The following is a 24,521-nucleotide window of genomic DNA, read 5'->3' on the forward strand; positions in this document are numbered from 1 at the left end:
CCCTGCTGGGCAACTCTTTACCCCCTGATTTATAGTTCATCCCTTGAATTTTTCTCGTGCCACAGCACAGTCCTTCCCTGAGCTCACGCCTGATTCCAGGACGAATTTTCTTTGGAGTAAACTCACCAGCACAGTATCCACTGAGGTTGTATCCTCATCTCTCTCCTCTTTGGGCAGCAATTCAAATTATGATGCCTGTCTTTGCCTGGCATCAGAGCTGCCTCCAGCAGGGTGCTGGGTGCCCCCAGCACAGCCCCTTGGCCCTTCTCCCTTTGGATGTTTTGCTGTCTCCTGCCTTGGGATGTGGTGCCCAAAGCCCCGTCCTCCTCCATGTCCTGGAGCAGCCCACAGGTGCACATGGCATTGAGGCAAGAAAGTATTAATGGGGGGAAAAGTTAACCACGTTTATTGAACTGCAAAAAAGGTTGTTTTTACATCCCTTTATTGGAATATAAAGACAGCTTTTATAACCTTTTAAAGGGGCATAAAAGCAGCTTAGAGACCAGAAACCTCGCTCCAGTGGAAGGCAGGGAAAGGGAAAGGCAAAGGAGGAGAGCAAACATCTGCCACATTCTGAGGTCAGGAGTAGCTGGGCGGGCTGGCTGGAGCTGCTGAGATTCCAGGTCTGAGGTGTCTGTGGTGTCACCTCTCTCGGGGAGGTTTGCAGCCCTCTCTGCTGCCACAGCCCTGCTCCTGGGCTGGGACAGTGTTCTTCCCTCTCCAAGTGCAGAGCCCTCCTGGGAGAGAGAGGTGTTGGACTTAATGAGCTCACCTCTTTCATTTTTCTCCCCAGTCTTCTGTGAATAAATACTGCTTTGGCTTCCTTCCTCCTGGAATGAGGGAGGAGGGAATGTGTAAAGGTCTGCCCTTGAGGCTGGAAGGAAAGTTTGCTCTGTGACTGCTCCAGCCTCTCTGGGACTTCTGGGTGGGCCAGCACACAACCTCAGTGGCCCAAAAGCATTGCTTAATTTGGGATCTGGAGCTGGCACACTCATGGCTGGGATATCCTCTGTCCCCTGCTGCCTTCAGTATTTCGGGACAGGCACAGGGGTGTGCTGCAATCCCTCCTCTCCATGGCACAGGATCCGCTCCCTCCTTGCCCATCCAAATCAGCAGGTCCAGCTGCTCTTGGGGTGTGGTTGAGAGCAGCACCTTCAAATCCAGGAGGAAGCTCCTTCCAGCTCTCCCAGAGCTCCTGGACAGCGCAATTTGACATTGCAGGTGGGTAGAGCCCAACCAGCTCCTGCCGGCACACTCCTCCCAGGACGGAGCTGGATTTTCTCCACCCAGTGGGGGAGATGTGCCTTTTCCTTTCCCTTGTTCCCTCAGCGGTGGCTCTGACACGACATTAAGAGAGGAGAGTGACCTTTCCACCAGTCTGCAGCTGCGGGGAGGGGAGAGCTGGGCCCTGTCTGCAGCAGGGCACCGCTGGAATACGGATAGGTCACGGGGCTCCCTTATCTCCACGCCATCTCCCAAATAAAAAGCTTCCCCAGATAATGTTGTAGGGCTGTAAAGAGGACGGGAGCAGGAGCAGCTGCTTCTAATTTCACTTCATGGGGAGGGAGGTGATGCTGAGAGCACCCCGCATTCTCAGCACATATTTTTCATCATTATAGGCAGAAATGCCAGAGCTCTGACAGATATTAATGCAGTTCACACCGGGAGAAAATCTTCTTTCCATCAGGCTCCATGTGCAGCAAGAGGGCAGTGCCATTTGCAGCCCTAGGGAGGACGTGTTTGAAAGGTGATGTGTTTTTTACCTGGAAAGTTTTATTCCCAGACTAAGTTCTGTTAGGAGAAAGGGAGCCTGAACCCATCCCACTGGGGGCTGTGGGATCACTCTTCACTGACCTGGCTGAAGGTGCATTTGCAGCAGTGCTGGGAATTAATCTGGATTTTGGAGTAACTCAAATTCCCCTCTGCTGGCTTTGTCATGGCTGTGTGTCACCAGGGGGGGTGTGATTGTCCCATGGAGCAGCTCTGTGACCTGGGCTCCCATCCTCCCCTGACCCACAATGATTCTGTGAGGTTTTCAGACTTACCCCACAGGGAACTGCACCTCCTTGCACCCCTCAGCCTCCTTTTATTTGCTTATCCCACTAAATATTCATCAGTAACATTTAAGACAAAGGAAAGAGATAATTACAAGGGGAGAGTTTTTTTGCAGTATTAAAGGTTAACAGAATTCTTGGCATTTGTGCCTTGTCGATCTCCATGTAATTATGCTCATTTCCCAGAATTCAGAGGCGACTGTGCCTGTTAACGCTCAAAGATGGTACCCCGGGAATTAAATTTATGAGATCATTTCTCAAAATCTTCAAATTCAAACCAAGTATCTTGCTTAATGGCATGACTATTATTAATATTATTCTTGGATGCAGAGAGCAGTGAGGGTCAGTGGCAAAACCCAAATTGATACAGGCAGACAGCAACAAGCCTGGACTTTTTTCCCAAGGAATGCACTCGAGCAATTTGGCAGCTCCAGGGAAGCAGGCTGGCAAAAGATGGGTGCTGATTTGAGGTGAAAATGGGAAAAAGCCCATTTGGGGCAGCAGCTCTGGGGACTCAGAAAGGACAGCTGGGTTTGGAGGTGACTGCTCCCAGTCTGGAGGCAGGTGCAGGCAATAGGGAGATGAGGAGAGGCAGATTCCAAGGATGCAGAACACCTGGCAGTGGGCTGGGCTTTCACCCAGCACAGCTGAGCTCACTCAGTGCTTCTAAGAGTGATTTTAGGGGCTCTGCTCTAAGTATTTGCTCTTTGTTGCATGTGGTCGTCTAAACCGAGGTACGTGCTCCTCCCCTGTTGTCTCCTTCCCCTGGTTTTGTAGGGACTGAGCATTTTTCTGTTCAGAAAGGGTTTGGGGGGGAGGAAACTGAGCTGGAGGGGGTGAACCAGCCAGGCTTTTTGCTGCTCCCTGCAGTCGAGGCTGTGTGTGATATCCAGATGGGCTGGGGAAGGCTTGGCTCCGTGTGTTTGCCTTGGGACCATCCCAGGAGGAGGCACAGCAACTCTTGGAGCTGCTTTTCCAAATAGTTCTCCAGCACAGAGCCCCCAGACTGTGGGCAGAGCCTCAGAGGGGGTAGAACCTTGTGTTTTCACATTTAAGGGAGCCGTGCTGGAGCTCCCAAATACCCATGGTGAGATCTGAGGAGTGTCTGGCTTTGCTTTTCAGCTCGTTCAGCTTTTTCCCCTTTTCACTGACTGCAGGGATGGAGTCGTAGAGCTCTGGGTTAATGTCACACACTTATCAAATGCCATTAGATGGATAATGACATGGCTTTGTCCCACGTCATCCCTGTCCCTGGCACCTGAGCTAATCAAACACTGCTGGGGATGCAGAGTCTGTATCAAAGGAGTTCTTTGGCTGTTCATACAGCAGCATAAGCTCACAAGGAAGCCATGAGAAACAGATTTATGTGAAATCAATATTGATTTGTACTGAGGATCAATCCCAGTTCGTAATTCTCACTGTGCCAGTGTGGCTTGGTAGCTCTTTGATCAGTTTTTTAACTCTCTGCATAGATGTTTGATATGGAGCCTGGACCTGCAGAGGTGTCACTCCATAAACGTGTGTGCCTGGCTGGGTGCTGTGAAAGGCCCAGACACTGAGGGCTGTGGGAGAAAGGACTAATCCAAAGGGAAAAGTGAGGCCTTGAGGGCTGCTGTGCATCCTCCTGATCTGATGTGCTAGCTGAAGCACTGCCTGGCCCCTCTGCAATGTACAAAGAATCCCAGGATGGTTTGGGTTGGAAGGGACTTTAAAGCTCACCCAGTCCCACCCTGTGCCATGGGCAGGGACGCCTTCCACCAGCCCAGGCTGCTCCATCCAACCTGGCTTTGAACACTGCCAGGGATGAGATATTGAGTGTTAGGAAAATAAATCCACAAACACCAGAGGTTGATGTCCAAAAAGGAGACAGAGGAGTCCTTTTACTTTATTTGAATAAAGGAAGAGGCCATGGGGCATTCCCCTGGGGTCTCTCACATTTTTGGAGGACGCAGCCTCCTTTTATCCCAATTTCCAGCCACATTTCCCTTCTCTCTTTCCCCATTTCTGAGGTACTTGAGAGGTTCAGACTCCCCAGAACACCTGATCCCAGAGATTCCCCTCTAATGTACAACCCTCCCTTTTCATTTTTAATTCTTATGGAATTTGGGGGTTTTTCTTCCCCATTGTTTCTTTCATCTTTCAATATCCAATTTCATCTATCAGCCAACATACAGTTAATTTGTAAAAGCAAATCTCTTTTTCCATTCATCACTCCGTGGAATCCTTCCCATTGTTTCTTTTCTCTCCCAGTGCTGGTTTCAGCAACCCCACAGCTGGTTTGGAAAGACAAATCCACTGTTCCTCTCATTGAGTATCCTCAAGGATGCTGCTGTGTATTAGGGCTGGCAGAGCAGTGTGGGGCATTTTGGCCTTCCTTTTCCTCCGGGGGTGTGCTCGGGTTACCTGGTGAGATGGTGCAGGGAGATCAGCCCTCTGCTGGCTTTGTAGCTCCAGTTTGGGACAGATTTGCAGCTTTTTCCATGTCACCTCCTCCTCCAGCCCCTTGGCTGAGGCTTTGCAGCTCAGCCGGGGGTGCCCTGGAAGGAGTTAATTCGTGCTTGAAAATTCCGAAGTCCCTGAGCACGATGAGAGCAAGCGACAAACCCGAGCCCAGCAGTTTTTTAAAGGGCAAACAAAATGTTCCTTTTTTTACTGCGAGGCACTTGGTGCAAAGTGCAGGCAGAGCAGGGCAGCGTGGCTTTAGGGGAAGGCTCCCAAAAGCACATTTTATTTAAATTTAATAGGATGGTTACTGTAAGTTTATCTAAACTGCAGTTAAATATTAACAGCATCTCTAGCAGGGATTAATGGGGTCTCCTGCGTTGTTTTTAAACACCGTGAGGAGGGTGCGGGGAGTCCCTGCCTGAGAGGGATTGAGCGCCCATGAGGATGCTGCTTGCATTCCAAAATCTGCCCTAGAAACAGCCCTGAACAGGCGATTCCTCCAGCTCCGAGCGGGAATGCCTTTGGGGCGAGAAGGGCTCCAAACGGCTCCGGCCAAGTAAGGCTCCCAATTATTGTTCTCTAATTGGGGCCACCGTTAACGAGGGGATAAATGAGGCAGTGAGCGGAGCTGGAGCCCGCGTCCTTTGTGGCTTCCGTGAATGGCTGTAGGCACGGAGAGCTCAGCAGTTATTCAGGAAAAAGCTCCCCCGGACTCGTGTGCCATTCACCTGACTAATGCCAAGGAAATTAAGCACTTTTTGTGCAACTCGGAGCTTATTGGAGAATAATGTGGTATGCGATAGCACGGCTGGCGTTATAAAATCGTGTTTTCATTTGGAAGGAACGAGAGTGTCTCCAGCATAAATTAAGTTTCTGATCATATTTGGCCATTTTAGATTAAAAATAAATTTCCACTTTGGGGCTATAGATTGCCATCTATCAAGTCCCTGAAAAGGGAAAAAAGGAATTAAAAGGAAAACTCTGGCTGTACGAATTGCCTTGCTATGACCTACTTATTGAAAGTAGTTTTTTGTTCTCCAGGAATGAAATGCATTGGTGTGGGGTGGTGTAGGATTGTATGGATATGGGTTTGCAGACATGTCTGTAGGATGGGAAGCTCTCTAACTTGGATCTGCAAGCAGCTACAATAAGATAGAAGCTCGAGTCGTGCTGGATACTTCGGAGGAAGCAGGAGAAAATGCAGCAATGTTGTTGTTTCCCTTGATAGAGGAGCTTGAACTGCGAATTTGCATCTGATTATCGGCCTTTGGGACCAGATCTGCAGATTAGCTGCTTAAGGCTTGGTTCTGCATGAAAAGCCCGAGACTGGGGCAGTGTTTGCTGGGAGGGTCCTTGCAGAAGGAGTCGGGGTCCCTTGCAGCAATCCAAATGCCATCATTCTTCCCTGTGGGACGTTTTTGGGACTGATTTGCTCCCTGCTCTGCCTCTGAACTCCTCCTCCCCAGCTATCGACAGAGATGCTCCTTTGGAGAGCAAACCCACAGGGCCTTGCTCTTTCTGACCCCTTTTCCATCCAGGCTTTCAGCATCCTCCTGTCCAGCTGCCGTCTCCCACGGGGAAAATCCTTCTCCTGGCTCTATCCTTGTCGTGCATCACTTCCCACCCGGTCCAGCCCTTGCTGCTCCTGCTGCCCTGTTTGTGGTCTCTGCCAGGAGAGGGGGGTCTTTAGCCTTGCTGGGAAGGAGTGCGGTGAGATGGATAGGGAGATAAAGACACACCTCGAGTGTGCTGTGCTTGGCTCGTTCTGTTTGGCTCCTGCCTGTTGCTCGAAATGAGGGGAAAAAAAAACACTTTCACCTAAGTAGGAAGAAAGGGAAGAAGCTGAAAGCAAGAGGCTGTTCGGTGCTCAGATGGGCTCAGCCCGTGTGCAGCAAAGTCTGCTGCTGCTGTGGTCAAAACCCAATGAAGGAAAAAAGACTCTCTCATCCCCAGAGAAGGCTACAAAGCTCTCTTTCTCTCGCTGCTGAACCTTCACAGCTGGACTCAGTTGCTGGCTCCTCTGCTGCTGGAGCAACTGAATTATTTAAAGGAACCTTGATTTGGTTTTCTCTTTGCTGTTTTCCCGCGTTGTGTTTATTGTCTATAGATATTTTTATAGTCCGAAGCAATTACAGCTGTCAGAAAAGAGACGAGCTGTGACAGGCTGATTTATATGTACATTGTATGTATGCAAGAGAGGGAGGCAGACCGGGGATTCTGCCGGGCTTTAGTATGCAGGATCATATTGGATGTAAATTCCTTGGGATTTTGAAACAATGCTGCTGATGATCTCCTAACAGTGGGCCAAATTCAGCCCTGGCAAGGGCTGGAGCAGCTCCGCAGGTCACATCTGCCCCAGCCTCGCGTGCTTTCAGTGCAGGGAGGTGTTTTTTCGCTCGTAATTTAGGATGCTCCTGGCGATCCGGGGCTGAATTCCGTGTTAAAAGGTTAACTGGCTGTGGTTATTGGAATCCCTCTGGTTTTGCTGACACAGGAGTTGGTCTCTGCCCATTCAAAGGAGCGGCCGCACAAAGAGCGAGCTCTTGTGTGATGGTGCTGCAGGTATCCCAGCGGGGTCCCCATCCTGCCAGGGGTGCCTGGATGCCGCAGCAATCAGCAGGATTGCTGTGTTTTATTCTTTGCTCTCTTGTACACCCCGGTGCAATGACACAGCCCTGGACAGGCTTTTCCCTGCCTCTGACGGTCTCTCCTTACGCAGTGAGGTTTCAGAGACCCCTCCCACGTAATTTGTGGCCCCAAAGGATCCGCTGAATGCGGCGTTCCCCCCTCCCCTGCCAGTCCTGACAGCCGAGTTCACTGCGGGGATTAAAGTCCTTCTGCCAGGAGCTGGGGAAAGCTGCCGCTTCCTCTGGGAAAGCACAGGGCTCGAGGCAGCACGTCCCACCAGCGCTAAATTCAAGGAGCAGAGAACCTTCAGACAAGGAAAAAGTAGAGAGACTTGCAGAGCAATCCCCTTCTCGTATGACCAGCCAGCATGCACAATAATAATAAAGCTTTATTTGATGGAGTGTTTCCTCTGCCCGGCACAGCTCATAATGTTTTAGAGATTAAATAGCACAGTTAGTGAATTAAGCAGTAGTTTACAGGGGATTCGGAGACTCCAGGGATTAGTAACGGGCTATGGATCCTTTCACATCTAGGTCACCGGTTTGAATCCAGCTCAGGTTGCCAGCAGCAAACTCAAAAACAACAACAACAAAAAACTCCACCACCCCAAGCTGGAGCCGTGCGAAAGCTGCCGAGCACACGGTGGGGGAGTGGAGGGAGGATTTTTGGGTAAGGCAAAGCAGGGAATTCTTTGGGCACAGCAAGGGGGGAGACCTGGTTCTCCCTGAGGCTGGGCTGTGACAGCTGGGGCGTTTGAGGGGTGCAGCACCCCAGGAGCTGTGATTAGACTGCTGCCTCCAGGACTCTCTGCTCTGAGGATGCTCCCCAGCACCTTTCTACCAGCATGGAACTGTGCCTGGAAATATTAATGTGTTTAGCCACTAGTGGAGGGAAGGAGGAATTACTCGGCATAAGCAAATGTGATATTTGTTAAATTATGAGCTGATAAAAAGTACACGGCGACCGTGCTTGCGGCTGGGGAGGAATTTGCCACTTAAGCTCACGCTGTGTCTGTGAGGTGCAGGGGACCAGGAGGACACGCTCCTGCCTCTCCTCATCATCACCTGGCTGGGGGGAAAGGGGGGAATATTACCCGTGCCTCAGTTTCCCGTCCTGCACAGTGACTTTGCCGCCTGGGATGGGGAAGGTGTAGAGGTAGAGGAGGGCAGAGGGGAGAGTTGTGCGGTGCTGGCTGCGGGACGCAGGTAAGGGCAGGGGGAGAGAGGAGAAACGGGGGGGGGAGGGGGGTCTTGCCATCCCCCCGAAGAGCGCGGCGCGGAGGGGGTTAATGTGCGTGTCCTCCTGCGCATCCCGCCCCGCTGCCGCCCGCCCGCCCGCCCGTGTGCGGGGCTCGGGCCGTGCGGGAGCCGAGGCGCCGGGCAGCGCTGGAGCCGCTGCCATGACAACCCCGGGGATGCTGCCGGCCGGGGCCGGGGTGCTGCTGTCGCCGCCGCCCCCCCGCATCTCCCCCGCCCGCCGCTGAGGCCAGCCAGGGGCTCCGGCAGCCTGACATCCCCGCATTCTGCATCCCGCCGTCCTCTCATCCCCATCCTGCATCCCGCCTGGACCAGTCCCCCGGCAGCGGGGCGGGAGGAGAGGAGCTGCAGGGCATCCCGAAGGCTTTTGCCCGCTGTGCCTTCTTGCCTCTGGACACCTTTGCTAGCTCGCCTCGGGGGTGTTTTTTGGGGTTTTTACTGGTTTTTGGACTGCCCCCGCCTCGGGACAAGCGTGCGGGAGTGGGGTACAGCCGGGCCCCCCCGGCGCTTCCTCGCCCAAGTGAGCCTCGGACTGCTGCCCGAAGAACCGGCTCGCCCAGCACCTTTGCCACTTCTCCTCCTCCTCTTCCTCCTCCTCCCCCCGGCCCTCCCGTCCTCCTCCCTCGCCCGAGGACAGCGGGACTCCCTCCGATGCCGCTCGGCAGGCTCAGCGCTCGCAGCCAGCCTTGCCGGGGGCTCTCCTGATCTCCGTGGAGCTCCGCAGCGCTCGCCCCGGTGGTTTTGCTCCCCCCCATCCCTCCTCTCCACCCACCCCTTCCCCCTTTTCGCCTTGTCGGGTGTGTTTTTTGCCTGTTGGAAAAGTCCCCGCTGCCCAGGATGGGGGTCGGTGGGTGCTTGGCCCTGCCCTGGAGGTGCCTGGTCGTCCTCTGTCTCAGGCTGCTCTTCCTTGTGCCCGCAGGAGTGCCCGTGCGCAGCGGAGATGCCACCTTCCCCAAAGCCATGGACAACGTGACAGTGCGGCAAGGGGAGAGCGCCACGCTCAGGTAGGAGCAGCTGGACGGGGGCTTGGGGGGGTCGGGGGGTCCTGCTTGCGTGGTGAATTTGGGGTCGTGACTCAGTTTCCCCGCGGGGGATGCGCCGTGCCGGTTGGCGGTACAGGATGGTACCGGGCAGCGAGCTGAGAGATTGGCGTGCCAGGGGATTGGGCTTGGGCTCAGCCCTCCCAGTTGTCTTCGGGAAAGTTACTGGGGGATGAAAAATAAGGGAATGTGGTTCCCTTTTGGCGCCCTGCCCCACAGCAGTGCGAGGCAGGGCTCAATTGCTGCTGTCGGTGCCGCGGCTCGGGCACTTTGGCTGCGTTCGGTGCAGATAAATCCTGCTCTGCTCCTGGGGTGCAGTGCCCAGGTGTCTTCACCCATGTCAGCCTGGGGAAAGGGGGTGTTGGTGACCACCTGGTGTGGCTTTGTGCCTTTACCTCAGGTCCAGACCTAGTGGAATAGGGAAGAGCAGGACGGGGCCGGCCCCGGGCAGGTTAATGCTCTGCTCCTTAAAAATCCCCTTGCTCCAGAGGCAGGGGGTTGCTGCTCCCTGGCAGCATTCCCTCCCTGGGAAGGGGAGAGATGGGGGCTGGGCGTTGCACCAGGGTCCTGTCTCCTGCAGCAGCGATCCGAGGGGGTTCAGGGGCTGCCAAGGAATCCGTAATTTTGCTCAGCATAATTTCTGGGACATCTTATGCCCAGACACTCGTCCCTGTCCTCACAGCAGATGGGCGCAGTCATCCCAGAGGATGTTTGATTGGGACATTAAAAATCAAAAGCCAGGTTTTAATTGCAGCGCTGGGAAGCGGCGCTTGCAACTCCGGCATGCTCGGGAGCGACTTTGCTCCTCCGGAGCGTTGCGTAGGTGACACCAACATCTGCGGGGCCAGCTGGGTGTGTGCGGTGACACCGCACTCCTGCTTTACGCCAGCCAGGGGAGAGGGGCCAAGCCAGGGCAGAAAAAAAGCCCCGGGAGGAATTTCTGCAGGAATTTTCCTGTAACTTTGTTGTTTGCAGCCAAATCTTGTGTCCCCCTCCCCAGCCCCTGAGTGCTCCTGGGAGGGTGGGAGCTGTGTTGTGGTCATTCCCCTGGATTTGTCTTGCGTCATGGCACGACTGGGCAAAGAGGCTGGAAAAGGTGGCAGAGGATGGAGTGTCTTGCTTAAGAATTTGAGCTTGGCTTTAAAAAGTAGTAGCTCCTTTTCTTTCCTGAATTGCTGTGTTCTCCCAAGTACCAAAATTCCTACAGATCCTGCTGTCAAAGAGGGAAGGATTTGGGTTCTGGGGGTCTGGGCAGTGAAACACAGGGGGTGGCAGCAGCTGGGTGGGTGCTCTGCAGACTTATGGGAAGAGGCTCTTGTGGGGGCCTGCACAGGATTTCGGGCATAGATCAGGGATCTTGATCCACAGCACGGATCGAGGTGCTCTGCCATGGCACTGGGTGGTCGCTGGTGTTGGAGGAGAACAAAGGGAAGCCTGGGTGAGTCAGCAGGAGGGATTCTTCTGTCAAGGAGGCTTCATGGGAAGGGGGACAAATCCTGCCCCTGGGAGGTGTCTCTGGGGAGGGAGGGAGGACACCACTGTGCCATCATCCCTGAGCTGCCATGGGTGCATCCCAGTAGAGCTGGGAGCTGCTCTGGTGGCAAGGGATGTCTGTGTCCTTTGATAGGTGCCTTGCCAATACAGGTGTGCCCAAGGAGAGGGGCACGTGGGCTTTGGGATGTGCAGCCTGTGCAGATTCCGTTCCCACTGTGCTGATGACATTCCTGCTGTCCTGCCCCTGGAGCGGGGATTGCTCTTGGAAATGAATGGCTTGCTGCCACTGCCAGCTCGGTGCTCTGTTTTGGTGACAGAGACATGCAGGTGTGGCTTTGCCCGGGCATTTGGAGGTGTTTTCCTGCTGGTTTGAGGTGGGAGCAGTTGGCCCAGCAGGCAGTGGGACATTGCTGCATCCCCTGGTCAGTCCCTGTCGTGCTGCACTGTGGCAGGAGCCAGGAGGAGCAGAGCATGTGAAAACCAGAGGAAATCAAGGAAGCATGAATCTTCCTGCCTGCTCCCCTCCCAGCCTGGTGTGCCCATCGATCTGTTGTGGAGGAGTTAACTTGTGCAGAATAGCAATGCTGCTACAAAGGCTCTGGCAGACCCCAGCGATGCTCCTGGCCACCTCCGGTACAGCCCTGCATGGGTGGCAGTCAGGGAAGGGAAAAAAAAATCAGGTCTAATCCAATCCCACTCATTTCCATGCAAGGTGGGAGGATGGGGAGCTGCAGCCAAGGATTTGGAAGGAGAGATGTTTCTAGAGGTCCCTTCTTGGTGTTTCACAGATGCCAAAAAGGAAGAACAAGCTGAAAACTCAGCAGCAGAAGTTGCTCTTTCTCTGGAGCACTTGAAAAGCCCTGTCCCACCCTCTTCCCAAGGAAGAGGCTTTGGCTGTTGGAAATAGGTTATTTTTTTGGGGTGGCAGATGCTGAGGAGCCCGAGCAGCAGTGCCCTGCCAAGAGGGTCTTTTCAGCTCTGTCCCTCCAAGCAGAGTGAATTCAGTGCTGGGAAAAAAGCTGGATTGAAAGCTGCAAGGAGACTTCTCTGTTGTAAAGGCTTTGCTCCCTACAATCCACTGTGGGGAAGCAGTTTAGGACCAGAGACGTTGGAGGTGTTCAAATATTTCCTTCTATCTCATGATGTTTCTGCCGGAGGGTACAGGCATGTCGTGGGTACCAGCACTTTGGATCACTGTATTAAATTTAAATCAAGCCTTAGATGTTGGGTTAGAGCTGCTGCCTGGGATAGGAGGGGTAGGATTTACTCCTGGGTGCAGCAAAGGCCATGGGAATAGGGAAAGGGCTTGAGATGTTGTGTCACAGTACTGTGTTTTTACTGATGGAGGTGTTGGTCCTGCCTTTGGGGTTACACTGAGGAATTGTGTGCAGGTGAAGGTCAGAGTTTTCTGTCCTTCTGTATGTTCCCAAGCACAGATTGTGAGGATGAGTCTGATCTTCATCCCCTCCCACCATGTCCAGACAGCTCTGCCCCCACCAGTAGTGAGTGGCTCATGCTGGAGAGGACCCATCCTGAACTCCATGCAGTGTTTGAACCGAGTCCAGGCATTGCTGAGACCTTTGGAGCAGCTCTCTGGGCACCAAAACAAATGGCTTGATTATGATTTCACTTTAATTGGCATCAGTCAGCGCTTTCCATGGCGAGGCTCTGACATTCCCATCAGCAGCACAGGCGCCTGCATGGTGTCCCCATGAATCCATGGTGCTCCTCTCTCCATCTCCTCTGGTTTCCTTGGCAGGGTGATGCAATGCCTTCATTTGTTCTCCTCTTTGATTCCAACACTAAAAGTCAAATCTGAGTTAAACGCGAGGCAAAGCTTTTTTTAACCCTGGTGTTTCCTGTGGTTTCCACGCAGGCTTTGAAAAGGGCTGTGAGCTTTGCCACTGAGCTCTGTCATTCTTTACCTAAGCCTGTTTTGCAAATTTATTTGGCCCCTGTTGTGCTCTTGAAATACTTTTGGAGAAATGATGACTTGGCTGTGGAACAAAACAAAATCAAGCATGTTTGTTTGATGGGTACAAACAGAAAGTGCTTGTTTGCTAAGCAGAAAAGACTATTTTTCAGAGATGGGTCTGTTTTCTGTGACTCTTTGCTGTCCCATCTTTTCCCCTTTATTCACGGGAATTTGCCTCACTGTGTTTTTATTGTGTCATAGAAAAATAAGAATGATCTCCAGTGGGTAAATGTGGTGTGTTCCAGCACCCAGGTCCTGGGGGAGCCTCTGTGTCTCCCCCAGGGCTTTTCCTGCCAGCGTTTGAGCGAGGGTGATTCTTGCTGAGGTTTTGGGCAGCTGCCTTTGAGGTTTGCAGTCAATGAGTGCAGAAATCCTGCAGGGGGAGGAGGCCAGGGGAACCCATTCTAGGCTGTCTGTGCCTGGGAAAGCCTTGGCTGAGTCATGGGGGGTTCAGGGTGGTTCAAGGAGCAGTGCCCAGCACTGGGCTGGGCTCCTGGTATGAGTAACAAAAGCCAGAAAGGGAAGAGGATGATGATGAAAGGGGCCAGCCATGATTGCTAAACCTCCTCTGGTGGCTGCCCAGCTCTGTGTCCGTTTTGCTCCAGGCTCCCACTCCCACTCTGAGCTGCAGTAACCTCACTGAGGGAGTGCTGCCTGTCCACCCTGTCCCACCAGCTGAGAACACCCCAAGTTAGGTATTCCCATCTCCTGCCCTGCCCAGCCAACTCCCCCCCTTCCCTGCACAACCACCACATTCCTGATTTCCAGATCAGTGCTCGTCTGCCTCTCCAGGGCTCAGACCTGTGGAAAAGCCATCCCATTCCAATGGTCTCCACACCCAGTACCTGGTAGTTTTCATCCTGCTGCAGTTATTTATTTCAGAGAGTCCTGATTGCTTGCCTAACTACTTCAAAGGCCAAAGTGGGAGATATAGCTGGGCCTTGCAGAGGCCAAGGTGCCACACCTTTGCTTTTCACAGTTCCTGAGCAGTAAAGGAATTCTGAGCACCTGGGATGGGCTGGGAGCAGCTTCCAGCAGCCCTGTAGGGATGGAGCTAAGCTGCACACTCATATCTTAACCCAAGTTAATTCCACTAATTCTCCAGTATCCACCACCTTTGTCCTTCTCCTTCAAACCTCTCTTGTTTTCATCCTGAGGTTTAGAGAATAAATTCAGGGCTGTGGTGACCCCTCCTGCATTAAGGTGAGGAAGGAGGAGAGCATGTTCTGCATCCCTCATAGTGCCACTTCACTCCTGCCTCTCTCCTCTTCCTGTTGTTGCTGGGACCTCCTTTCTGGTCAGGGTTTTGTCCCCACGTTCCTGGGGATGCCCCGAGGGAGAGGGTGCAGGAGCCCCACGTGTGGGGTTTGTAGCTCACAGATTGCTCTGCTGGCAATGGCACGTTTCTGAAAGAGGAGTTTATTACTAAAGTGACATGTCAGCAAATCTCTGCCACCTCTCTCCCATCTCAGAGATGGAATCAGCTTAAAGTGGTGAAAAAAAATTGTCGTATGCATGGATTATTCTTTTTTTTTTTTTTTTTTTTCCCTGAGTGCAATTTCCATCTGAGATGAGACAAGCTCCTGATTGCTGTGCCAGAGGAGGGTTTCCCTTTATAGCTTTCCTGGTAGAGCTGCTGCCTCTGGTTCACTGGAGCTGGGGTCTCCTAGGGGACAGTGGGGCTTTTGTGGAGCTGTCATCTCCACCCTGGCTTAAGCATCACCCCTCTGGAAAGGCTGAAGTCAAACAGGCTTTACCTTGGGATGGGGAAGAGGCCAGAGCAGCCCCACAGTGGAGGCATGCTGGGCTGGTGTTTCTAATGGTTAAGGCAGGCTTAGGAAATGGATTTTCAGTTGTCAGCCCTGCCCTCAGCTCCTGGTGTGACATTAGGTGCCCTCCCAGGCCTTATAAATGTCTTGATTCCTGCACAGCAATTGCAATGCTTCCTTTCTCTGCTCCATGAGTCATCTGCTGGCATTGCAGTCTCTTTGTGGCAGGATTCATCCCTCTGCAAGGAAAATGCTAAAAGTGTCCTACTGGAGGGCACCAGAGGTGTCCACCCATGTCCTGCCCTTTCTTGGGGTTTGAAGAGGGGACTGGGAGATTTATTTGCTTGGACATGCCAGGGAATTGTCATGTTGGGGGTTCCTGGTGTATGGCTGGGGTACTGCAGAGCTGCTGGGAGGATGGATGGTTAGGTGGGAGCTGAAGTAAAATCAGGGATATTGGGACCTGGGGAAGCAATGCCTCTGTGGGGCTGCTCACAGTCCCAGAGTCTGCTCTGAAGCTGCCTCACCAGAACCATGAGCTGACGTAAGCCTTGGAATCGAGCACTTGTGGGTGCCAGTCCAAGGGATGGCACCTGGCCTCACCTCCAGCCTTTGGCTGTCCTGATGTGCTGTCCCAGTGCCACCCTGGCAGAGCCCTTTGGGCCACGCTGCTGCTGGCACTGCAGTCCTGAACTGGCAGCTCCACATGTGTGTTAACAGAGGTGGGTTGGGGATGTGGGTCATCTTCACCTTGCCCAAGTATTTGTCACTTCTGTTGGCTTCACCGCAGTTACTCCAATCTGCGCCGTTGGTCTTGATCAGATTTGTTTTCTTCCCCCCAGACCTGCCAAAACCTGCCACTTTGAGCTCAGACACCCTTATTTTCCTTCAGAGGAAAAAAAACCAGGAAGGAACTAATCTACGACCACATCAGTGGGAGCCTGGGCTAATAGAAATTGTAATGAGAATCCAGAGCCAAACAAACAGGCAAATGGGGAAAATGCAATCCCACTGATGCGACAGAGAGATTTATGCCAGCAAAAGGGGCTGATCCAGTGCTCATTAATGTCACCACAAGTCTTTATCCCAACTGTAATGGACTGGGGATCAGGTTGGAAGACAGCATTTCAGTGCTGCTCCAATATGCAGGCTGTGAACGGGTTGTGTGTGGAATAGCAATGCGGAATTCCTTCTCCTCGGGGTTCGCTCGTTGTTGCATGCGGCACCTTTGCAAAGCAAGTGGGAAATACCTTCTGCTCTCCTTGGGTTTAGTTCTCAGAGGTGCAAGGCTGTGAAGGAGCCAAGTCTGAGGCTCAGGCTTAGCTGTCTGGTTGCTGCAGCGTCTGCTGAACCGCCAACAGCATCTCCATCATGAGGATATTAAAAATCATGGTTTAAATAAGGATTCTTCAGCTGCCGGGGAGTGGTGTTGGCTGTCACCGCCACAGTCACGCTGGGAAGCATCCTTAGTTTATGAGCAAAGTGAGGAGGCAGATGGGTGGGTATGGAAAATCTGCAGGCAAACTTGACTTTGCAGCTGGATTCTTCCCTGGAAAAATTCGGGAGAAAATTGGTACAAGGTCTGGGGAGCTGAACCTGGTCTGAAGGTGGGGACACCTTTGGGGACAGTGCTGAATAGGAAAGGACACCAAGGGTCAAACAGGAGAGGAGTGAGTCCAGCTCTGCATGTCAATGAGGACAGAGTAAATAAGGGATAAAACCACCTTCCAACATGAGCAGCTGGTGAAATATCACAGGATTTTTTTCCCAGAGATGGGAGATTTTGACCGGCTCTGTGCCGGCAACCATAAATGGCTCTGACACCTGTGTCTGTTTTATCAGACACATGCAGAGCCCCGGCCATGATCCAAACATTCATTACTTGGGATTTTTGAGTCTCTTTTTCCCTTTTTTTGTCATGGTGGGATCATTATTTTCGCAGCTTCATATCCTCAGTTCAGCAAAACCAGCGTGTTTTTCAGCCTCATGGTTTTTACTCATCTCTAATAAGAAGCATGAGAGAAAGCTGTTGAGAAAAGCAAATTCTCAAAGGTATGAAAGGAGAGCAGGGCAGCTCCAGGCTCAGAGACACTGCCAAATCTCGAGATACTTTGGACCTACAGATAGGCACAGCACTAATATTTGAAGGCACATTTGGGTTCTTATCCTTCAGTCCTCCAAATGCAGTCAATTATATGTGTAGGGCTTTATTCCTTAAATAACCTTAAAAACCATAAAGAGATAACTTTTAATTATCTTGCATCCCTTTTCCTCTCTTACAGTCCAGTAGAAATCTCTTGATGAGCTCAAAGGAAAGGTGACTGAGGTGAAAATTCAAGGAAGTATTTTACAAGTACTTTTTCTTCCATTTCTATTCAGCAGGAGCTGGGAGTCTATTTTCATTCAAAAATTTCAGGCTTCTATCATTTGTTAAATAAGAAAATACTTTTTCTTTTTTAATTCAAACCCAGATATTTTTATTAAATAATCCATTTCTTTCTTGCATACCTTGACTGGAAAGGATTTGACTTAGAATTCCCTTGTGGGGGAGAGGGCAGGTTTGGGTTTGCTTGGAAAAATAGTATTTCTTTCCTTTTATCTGAGTTGGTGAGTTCAGTGAAACATCTTCTTAATTGTTACAGGAAGTTCTCTGATGAAGCTGAAGCAATATTTGGGATTTTTTTAATAGGAAATAGTGAGATTGTGATTTCATTCAGTCTCAGAAGGGAAGGATTTCTTGACACACACAGTTTCCCTTTAGCTGAAAATAAATATATCCCTACTCACCTCAAAGCTGCCTTACATCTTGGGTTGATTTTTCCGTCAAACTTCATCCCTGCCATTGCCTACTACTATGTGGAAGAGCTGCTTTGTTTTGAATCAGACAAAGCTTATTTTGAATGATGTTTTCCAAGGCCAAATTTCCAGCTGGCCAAGGCACATCAGGACCCTGTTTGCTCTGCAAACTTTCCCAGTGTGGGTGTCAGGGCAGAATGTGGCAGCGTTGGGAAAGAGCGGTTTGGAGGTTCCTCATGGTGTGTGTGCAAGTGATGTGATTTAGTCCTCTACAAAAACGAGGAGCCCAGGGTATGTTGTTGGCCTTGGCCAGTGGAATTAAAGAGTCTCTTCCCTCTCTTGCATTCTGTGGCAGGGCAGGATGTGGGAGTCAGTTTCCTCTCACAAGTAATGAGTGTTAGGACAAGAGGAAACAACTTTAAATTGCACTAGGGGAGGTTTAGTTTGGATATTAGGGAATATTTCTGTACCAAAAGTTCTGTCAAGCACTGGAATGGGCTGCTCCGGGTGGTGGTGGAGTCCTCATCCTTGGAGGGATTTAAAAGCCATGTGCATGTGGCACTTGGGGACAATAGGTGAGTGGGTGGCCTGGGGGAATGGTTGGAGCTGATGGTCTTAGAGATCTTTTCCAGCCTGAACAATTCTGTGGTCAGAAAGTCAAAATCCCATCTTGGGTTGTTATTGCTTCGTCATGGAGGCGGTTGGTCAGGGGAGATGCTTTCACTGGTGCATGTCAGCTGGGCTCCTAAATTTCTCCTGTTGTCCTTGTCTCCTGGAGGATGGCAGCTCCAATTTCCTTGCTGGTTCCAAGCCAGCAGCTTGCAGACTGTTGACATTGCTCAGCAGACACGGGGCCTTCACCTCAGCCACCTCTGTGAGTCTGAAAACAATACAGACATTTTTGGCCATCCAGAGGTGCTCTTGGTGACCTCCATTCATTCAAGTGGCACTGCCTGAAATAATCTGAATTACTGAAGGGATCACAGGGTGACCAACATCCTCTTGATCTTTCTAGAAAAGGCTGCAGGCTTGGTGGGCTTGCATTGTTAGGAGGAACTTCACCCACCTTGGTGGCTCTGCCCCTCTGGGGTAGGTGGGAGATGCAGGATGATCCCTTGCAGGTTTGGTGGGAAGGGGAGCACAGAAGGTGCAGTGACACCCTGAGCAGAGGGCTGTGCCACCCACGCTGGAAGGGGAGGCTGCTGAGAGGCACCGCGGGGCTGTCGAGTGAGCACGCCGGGGACGTGTCAGCTCTTCCTCTCAGCTTCCCTGCGCAGCGCCAACTGTCAGTAATTTAACTAACGTTTTGTAAATAAATGTGGCATTCGGACAGCTGTCACCGTGCCTGTTATAAACACTCCCTTTGTCACTAAAAGCTGGCAGTACTGCTCCGTTTCCCCTGCAAAGGCAGTCACCAGTGCCAGTAGGCTCCTGAATCCAGGGCTGTCAAGGAATCACATGCTGGGCGGCGGCTGGGACACCGCGGCTTTGCGCAGGGAGCCTGGTGAGGCACTGCCTGGGCCGGGTGAGAAGGCAGCTTTTGCATCTCAAAAATAAATAAATAGCCTGGGCAGTGAGCAAGAAAACCCATCTGAATGTGGCCCTAGGGCTGGTTCCCAGCCAGGAGCCCGGGCAGTCCAGCTGCAGTGTCAGTGGTGGCACTTGGTTCTGCTGCTGTCTCATCCCAGCTCCGTGGGAAGCTCTGATAGGATCAGAGGGGCAGCTCAGCCAGACCCAGGATCTGATGTGCCAGGTGAGTGATTTGGCACCAGCATTGTGAACGCTTTTCTCTTCGGGTAACCTGGTCAGGTGAAAGGTGTCCTGCCCATGGCAGGGAGATGGATTGAGATGAACTTTAAGGTTGCTTCCATTACCCAAACCACTCTGAAATTCCGTGACAAGTGGGCTACTCCCTCACCAGGATTTGGTTTTGGTAAATCTGGAGACTCTGAGACTGGTTAGATTTGAGTGGTGAGATCAGCCCTTTGAGATCTGCCTTCAGTCTTGCTCAGCACACTTGTTCTATCAGGCACAGATTCTACACCTTCAGGCAGTCAGGTCACTTCTCCTACTAATGAACAGGACTGGCACATGTTGTCCAGAGAAGCTGTGGCTGCCCCAGCCCTGGAAGTGTCCAAGGCCAGTTTGGACAGGGCTTGGAGCAACCTGGGATAGTGGAAGTTCTCCCTGCCCACGGCAGGAGGTGGAACGAGATGATCTCTAAGGTCCCATCCATCCCAAGCCACACTGGGATTCTATGACCCTGGAGAAGGGATGCTGTTAGGTTTCTCCTTGCTGGGAATTCTTGATTCTGTGCTGTTTTTCTCCTCTCATCTTTCTGGGCCCTGCAGCTCCAAACCCCTTTTCCCAGGATTTTGTCCTCATGCAGGGTGGTTTAACTTCCAGCTGTCAGCACCTAAGGCCTGGCCTTGCTGCAGCACTGGGGGATGCAGACAGTCCAGAAATCAGCACATGACATCTCTCTCCCTCTAAGCTGCTGTAAAATTAGCTTCATCTCAAGTGGCAGAAAATGATCATATCCTCGCTTGAGGGCGATGAAGAATATTCCTGAGTCACTGCTAGTGATGAAACAGGCAGAAAATCCAGAGTGATACACAGCTGCCCACTCAGTTCTAATCGCTGAGGCCATTTGCTGCTGCAGAGCCTTAAGACACAGCTTCCTCCTCCTCTCCCTCCCTTTCATCCATCACTCCCCATAGGAGCCAGGGCTGCAGATCCCAGCAGGAGCAGAGCAATTTCCCATCCCACCAGCGAGGCTGCAGGCTGTGAGCAGCGTGTCCTCTTTCCCTGCTCCCCTGAGACGAGAGGAGGGGGTCAAAACTTCCCTTTCTTAAAGGAATCAGAGGAAAAATATGGAGCCTATCCTCCTCAGGTCTCCTCCTTCCACACTGTGATCCTGCAGTCTGGGAAAAACTCTTCTCTGAGCTCAGCCTCACCTCCACAAATTTTCCCTGCTGTCTCTGAAGCAGCTGCTGTGCCCACAAGGATATTTCCTTTTTGTATTTCTCCTGCATCAGCTTTAGTTCAAAGCCATCTCCCTGGATTTTTATGTCTTGGATAAAACCACCCTCTTCCCTGCAACTGCCAGCTCAGTGCTTGGGAAAATTCATGCCAAAATTGTTGGCGACTAAGGCCAAAAAACCCCTTCAAAACAGGGATGATCAGAAGCAAAGTGCTGTAATCCTTCTCTTCCTTGCATATGCTTCCTGGCAGCGTGCTAAGGGCTAGAACTCCTTGAAGGATTCTTCCTGCAAACTCTGCCCTGCCCACTTCCCCCAGTTTCAGATGGAAGCCCCACACGCTCCAGGGGCAGGTTGGAGGTTCTGAATCGCCTCCTCCTTCTGGTTTTCCATGTGGCTCTATCACCTGGTTCAGCAGCATTTAGAGGGAAAACCGTAACAATCCTCCAGTTCATGCAGGTGTTTGAATGAACACTCTGTTCTCCAGTCAGGGCTTGTCAGTATTTATCCCTTAACCTGGTTTTCAGATGTTCTCGATCCTGCAGATTTGCAGGATATGCTATTCACACAGAGCTCTCCTGGTGTCAGACTTCTGCTAGGATCGCTTCGCCGCTCCCGCCAGCCTGCCACGGGAATTAAACAGCCCTGGCAGCAGAACAGGGAAAAATGTGTCAGAGCAGGGCTTCTGCCCGTGTCAAATAAAAATATTGCACCAGCTCACTTCCCCCCCAGAAACTGCTACACCAGTGTGAGATTCCTGCCCTGGTTGACCAAATCTGGGCAGTTTTCTGTGAAAAAATCCTACTCCCTTCCATAGTCCCAGAATGCTCTGCAGGCTGGGCAGTTATTTGTCAGCATAAGCAGGTGCAGAGCTGCAGGACATGGGCTGAGCATCTCGCTTTGGTGGTTATTGCAGCACACAGCCGCTTTATCCTCCCGTCAGGCAGCACCAGCAGCTTAATTTCCTGTTTTCCTCATATCTTTCCTCAAAAAACACAGTCTGGATGGTGTGTTTTGGGTCAGGTTCAGTAAGGAAGCCGGAGAACAGTGTCAAAATGAGTACAGGGCTGGGAATTTAGGGGTTGAATGTTATAGCAAAGCACCCCGAGCGCAATTCGTTCTGCACATGTCAGCCATCGGCACACACAGAGACCAAATTTGTGTCTGTTTATCATGGGATCATAGAAATGCTCAGGCTGGAAGGGGCCTTAAAGATAATCTAGTGCCAACGCCCAATATGTAAAAAAAAAAACCAACTATATTTATATGCAAAAATAGAAAGATTTTTTAAAAAATATGTATTTGTATTAACATACCCTGTGAACAAAGGTACAAGTGGGGAGGAGTAATTCATGCAGATACCTGGTGAGAGAGGCAGTGCAGAGGGATAAAGCCAGGGGAGATAGCTGTGGCATCCAGGCTTGCCATCTGCTCTATGCCCTGGAAAATGTTTCTGCAGAAAAGCAGCGCTGGGGGCTCCTTTCAGGAGAGGTGAGGGGACAAGCCTGTTGGTAAATGCTCCAATCTTTTCTCCTGGTGCTGCCAACTGCTGCTTGTTTCCCCTGCTGTGAGTCTGAAACCACCCCGCTAACCTCTGGCAAAATTAGGGGATAACAAGGATGGAAGGCTGACTTTGTTTGTGGCACTCAGTTATTTATTTTTTTCCATGGCTTGGAAAGGAAGAAATAAAGTTGGATTTCAAGTGGGGTTGTTGCAGTAATGGAGGAAAATGAGATCTGCTCGTCAGCTGCTTTCTCCTTCCTTGTGTCCCCATAAATAACCCTCCTCACTCAGAGTCAGCTCAGCTCCTACACAAGGGACAGAGATGGCTCTGGGCTCCTATTTTTTTGCAGTGGCTGGAGGGTTCCTTCCCTTCCCTTTCCTGCCTGCTGTTCCCCTCCTCAGAGCCCCCTCTTCCCAGAGCTGCTGTCAGGTAAAGCAGTTTCCCTTGCCTGATGGAACAAAGGGGAATGGCTTCCCACTGTGAGAGGGCAGGGTTAGATGGGATGCTGGGATGAAATTCCCAATCCCTGTGAGGGTGCTGAGGCCCTGGCATGGGTTGCCCAGAGAAGCTGTGGCTGCCCCATCCCTGAAAGTGTTCCAGGCTAGGTTGGATGGGGCTTGGAATAACCTGGGTAGAAGGTGCCCTGGCAGGGGGATGGGACTGGATGGCCTTTAAACTTGCAACCCAAACCACTCTGTGATCCCATGATTCCAAGGATTTTTGGCTAGGTTTGACATGCAGTTTAGCCTTGCTGTTTGTAGCTCACCTGCCTTAAAGTAATTCAAACCTTCTTTGTGGATGCACGGGAGAAAGGTGCAGGTGTCCCTTTTCCCCTTCACCATTCCTGCTGGCTTTTGTGAATCAGCTGCCTGGTTTTGGTCAGGTTTTACAGGGAGGTTACATTCCTACAACTCCCATGAAAACAGTAAAGCTTTGAGAGACCTCATTATTCCTCTGAAGTAATGACAGAACCAGCTCAACTCTTGTACAAGACACCTGAGAATCCGCGTGGGTGCTGGTTATGTGCAAAACTCAAGGGAAGAGGGAGCTCCAGCCTGAGCTTGCATCATTTAAGGTTTAAAATGTGTAGAAAAACACCCTTCTTCCATGCAATGTGTAGAACTGCTCATTAAATGCAGCAAGAAGTGCAGGTGGGGAGGGGTTGAGCGCTCCAGATTGTGCGTAAGGAAAACTGCAGAGCTGATGTTGTGTTGGTGGAGAGAAGCTGCCAGTCCTGGTGTCAAGGAGAAGAGACAAAAGCTCAGGGCTTTGTGCTTAATTCTCCTGCTCTCAAATGGGGGATGCTGCACTGAGCTCGGCTGAATGGGAAGGCTGCAACAGCTGGTGGCTGTGGCATTGCTGGAACGGGCTGGCTCACCCTTCCCTCCGCTTAGAAAAAAAAAATAAAGGCAAAAAAAGGCATAAGAGCACTGACAAAAAAAAAAAATAAAGCCGGTAACTGGCTTTCCAGAAGTTCCTAATGCTGCAAGAGGCAAAGCACAGGAGATAAAAGAAATATAAAAGCGAGGGAAAGAGGAAAAAAATGCATTTATGAGCTCTCAAACTAACAGCATGCAACTCTCATATTATTTTTCCTCCTTAGCCTTTGAAACAGAACAACGGCCTGGAGCCTTCTCGGCAGATGGACAATGTGCGTGCCTTAACCACTTAACAGCCATTAGCCTAATTTCACGTACTGGAGCCAAATTAAATAATAAGTAAGAGGCTATGAAAAGCTGGTTTGGAGGCTGCGTTACTGCCTTTCACTTGATAACCTTCTCATAAACAGATGCTCTCTCTCTACCCTATTAACCTTGTCTGAGAGCAGGGTGGGGGCTTCGGTGAGGCAAACAAGCCAGACCTTGGTGGGGAGGGGGCAGATGAGCTGGAGGGGCCAGATGTGGGGGCCCTGCCTGTTTGGAGGCTCCTCTCATTTTTGTCCCCGATGCCCTGGCCCTGGAGAGAGCCCTGAGCAAAGCGCCCGTTCTGCGGTTGCGCCTGGGTCATTGGAACGTGCCAAATGATTCATCTTGATCAGCGAGTCCATCTGTACCTGCTGGGCGAGGCTGCACCACCCGGAGCTGATTTTGTGGACAAATCTGCTTTATTTGGAGGAGAGGGGAGATGGTGCTGATAGGCACGAAAGGGGAGGTGGCTACGAGGGGCTCAGTGCCCAATCCCTCCCTGGTTTTGGCTTGGGGGTGCTGCTGCCTCCTCCGTCCTCACTGTGCTGCCAGCTCGCCCCTTCCAATGAAGTAATTTTGCTGCTCTTTGCCTCTTTCCCCCCTGCACTGAAATAGAAACAAAAGTACTTGCCTAAGCTCTGGGACTTTGGGAATATTAGTTTGCAAAATGCTTTTGATGCGGCTCTAGTGCTGGGAGGGTGAGGCGTGTGCAGGTGTGTGCAGAAAAGGTGTGCTGCATTTCTTCCTGGCTGTAAAGGTTTGGGAGTGGCTGCCCTATTTCCTCACCACCCCCCACTAACTCCTGCTCTGTGCTTTGAGCCTCAACTTTAGACCTTTAGAAGTTTTCAGGGGATTATAGATGACCGTGCAGCTATTTTTGGTGAAAGCTTTTAT

General features: G+C 51.5%; 1 protein-coding gene across 4 annotated transcripts in view; it reads left to right on the plus strand.

Annotated features, from left to right (window-relative positions):
- LOC132338023 (protein CEPU-1) overlaps window positions 1-24,521 on the plus strand; it is a 366,776-nt gene that overhangs the window by 218,745 nt on the left and 123,510 nt on the right. The window contains exons 1-2 of one of the 4 annotated variants that reach the window (XM_059867152.1): window positions 8,314-8,332; window positions 9,303-9,387. In XM_059867152.1, coding sequence (XP_059723135.1) covers window positions 9,344-9,387 — 44 coding nt within the window. In that variant the 5' untranslated portion in view covers window positions 8,314-8,332; window positions 9,303-9,343. Of the gene's footprint in view, window positions 1-8,313; window positions 8,333-8,979; window positions 9,388-24,521 lie in introns of those variants that run through there. The other 3 variants (XM_059867150.1, XM_059867151.1, XM_059867149.1) reach the window with 3 other exon arrangements.

This window comes from Haemorhous mexicanus, chromosome 24, assembly GCF_027477595.1.
Source record: "Haemorhous mexicanus isolate bHaeMex1 chromosome 24, bHaeMex1.pri, whole genome shotgun sequence".
NCBI lineage: Eukaryota > Metazoa > Chordata > Aves > Passeriformes > Fringillidae > Haemorhous > Haemorhous mexicanus.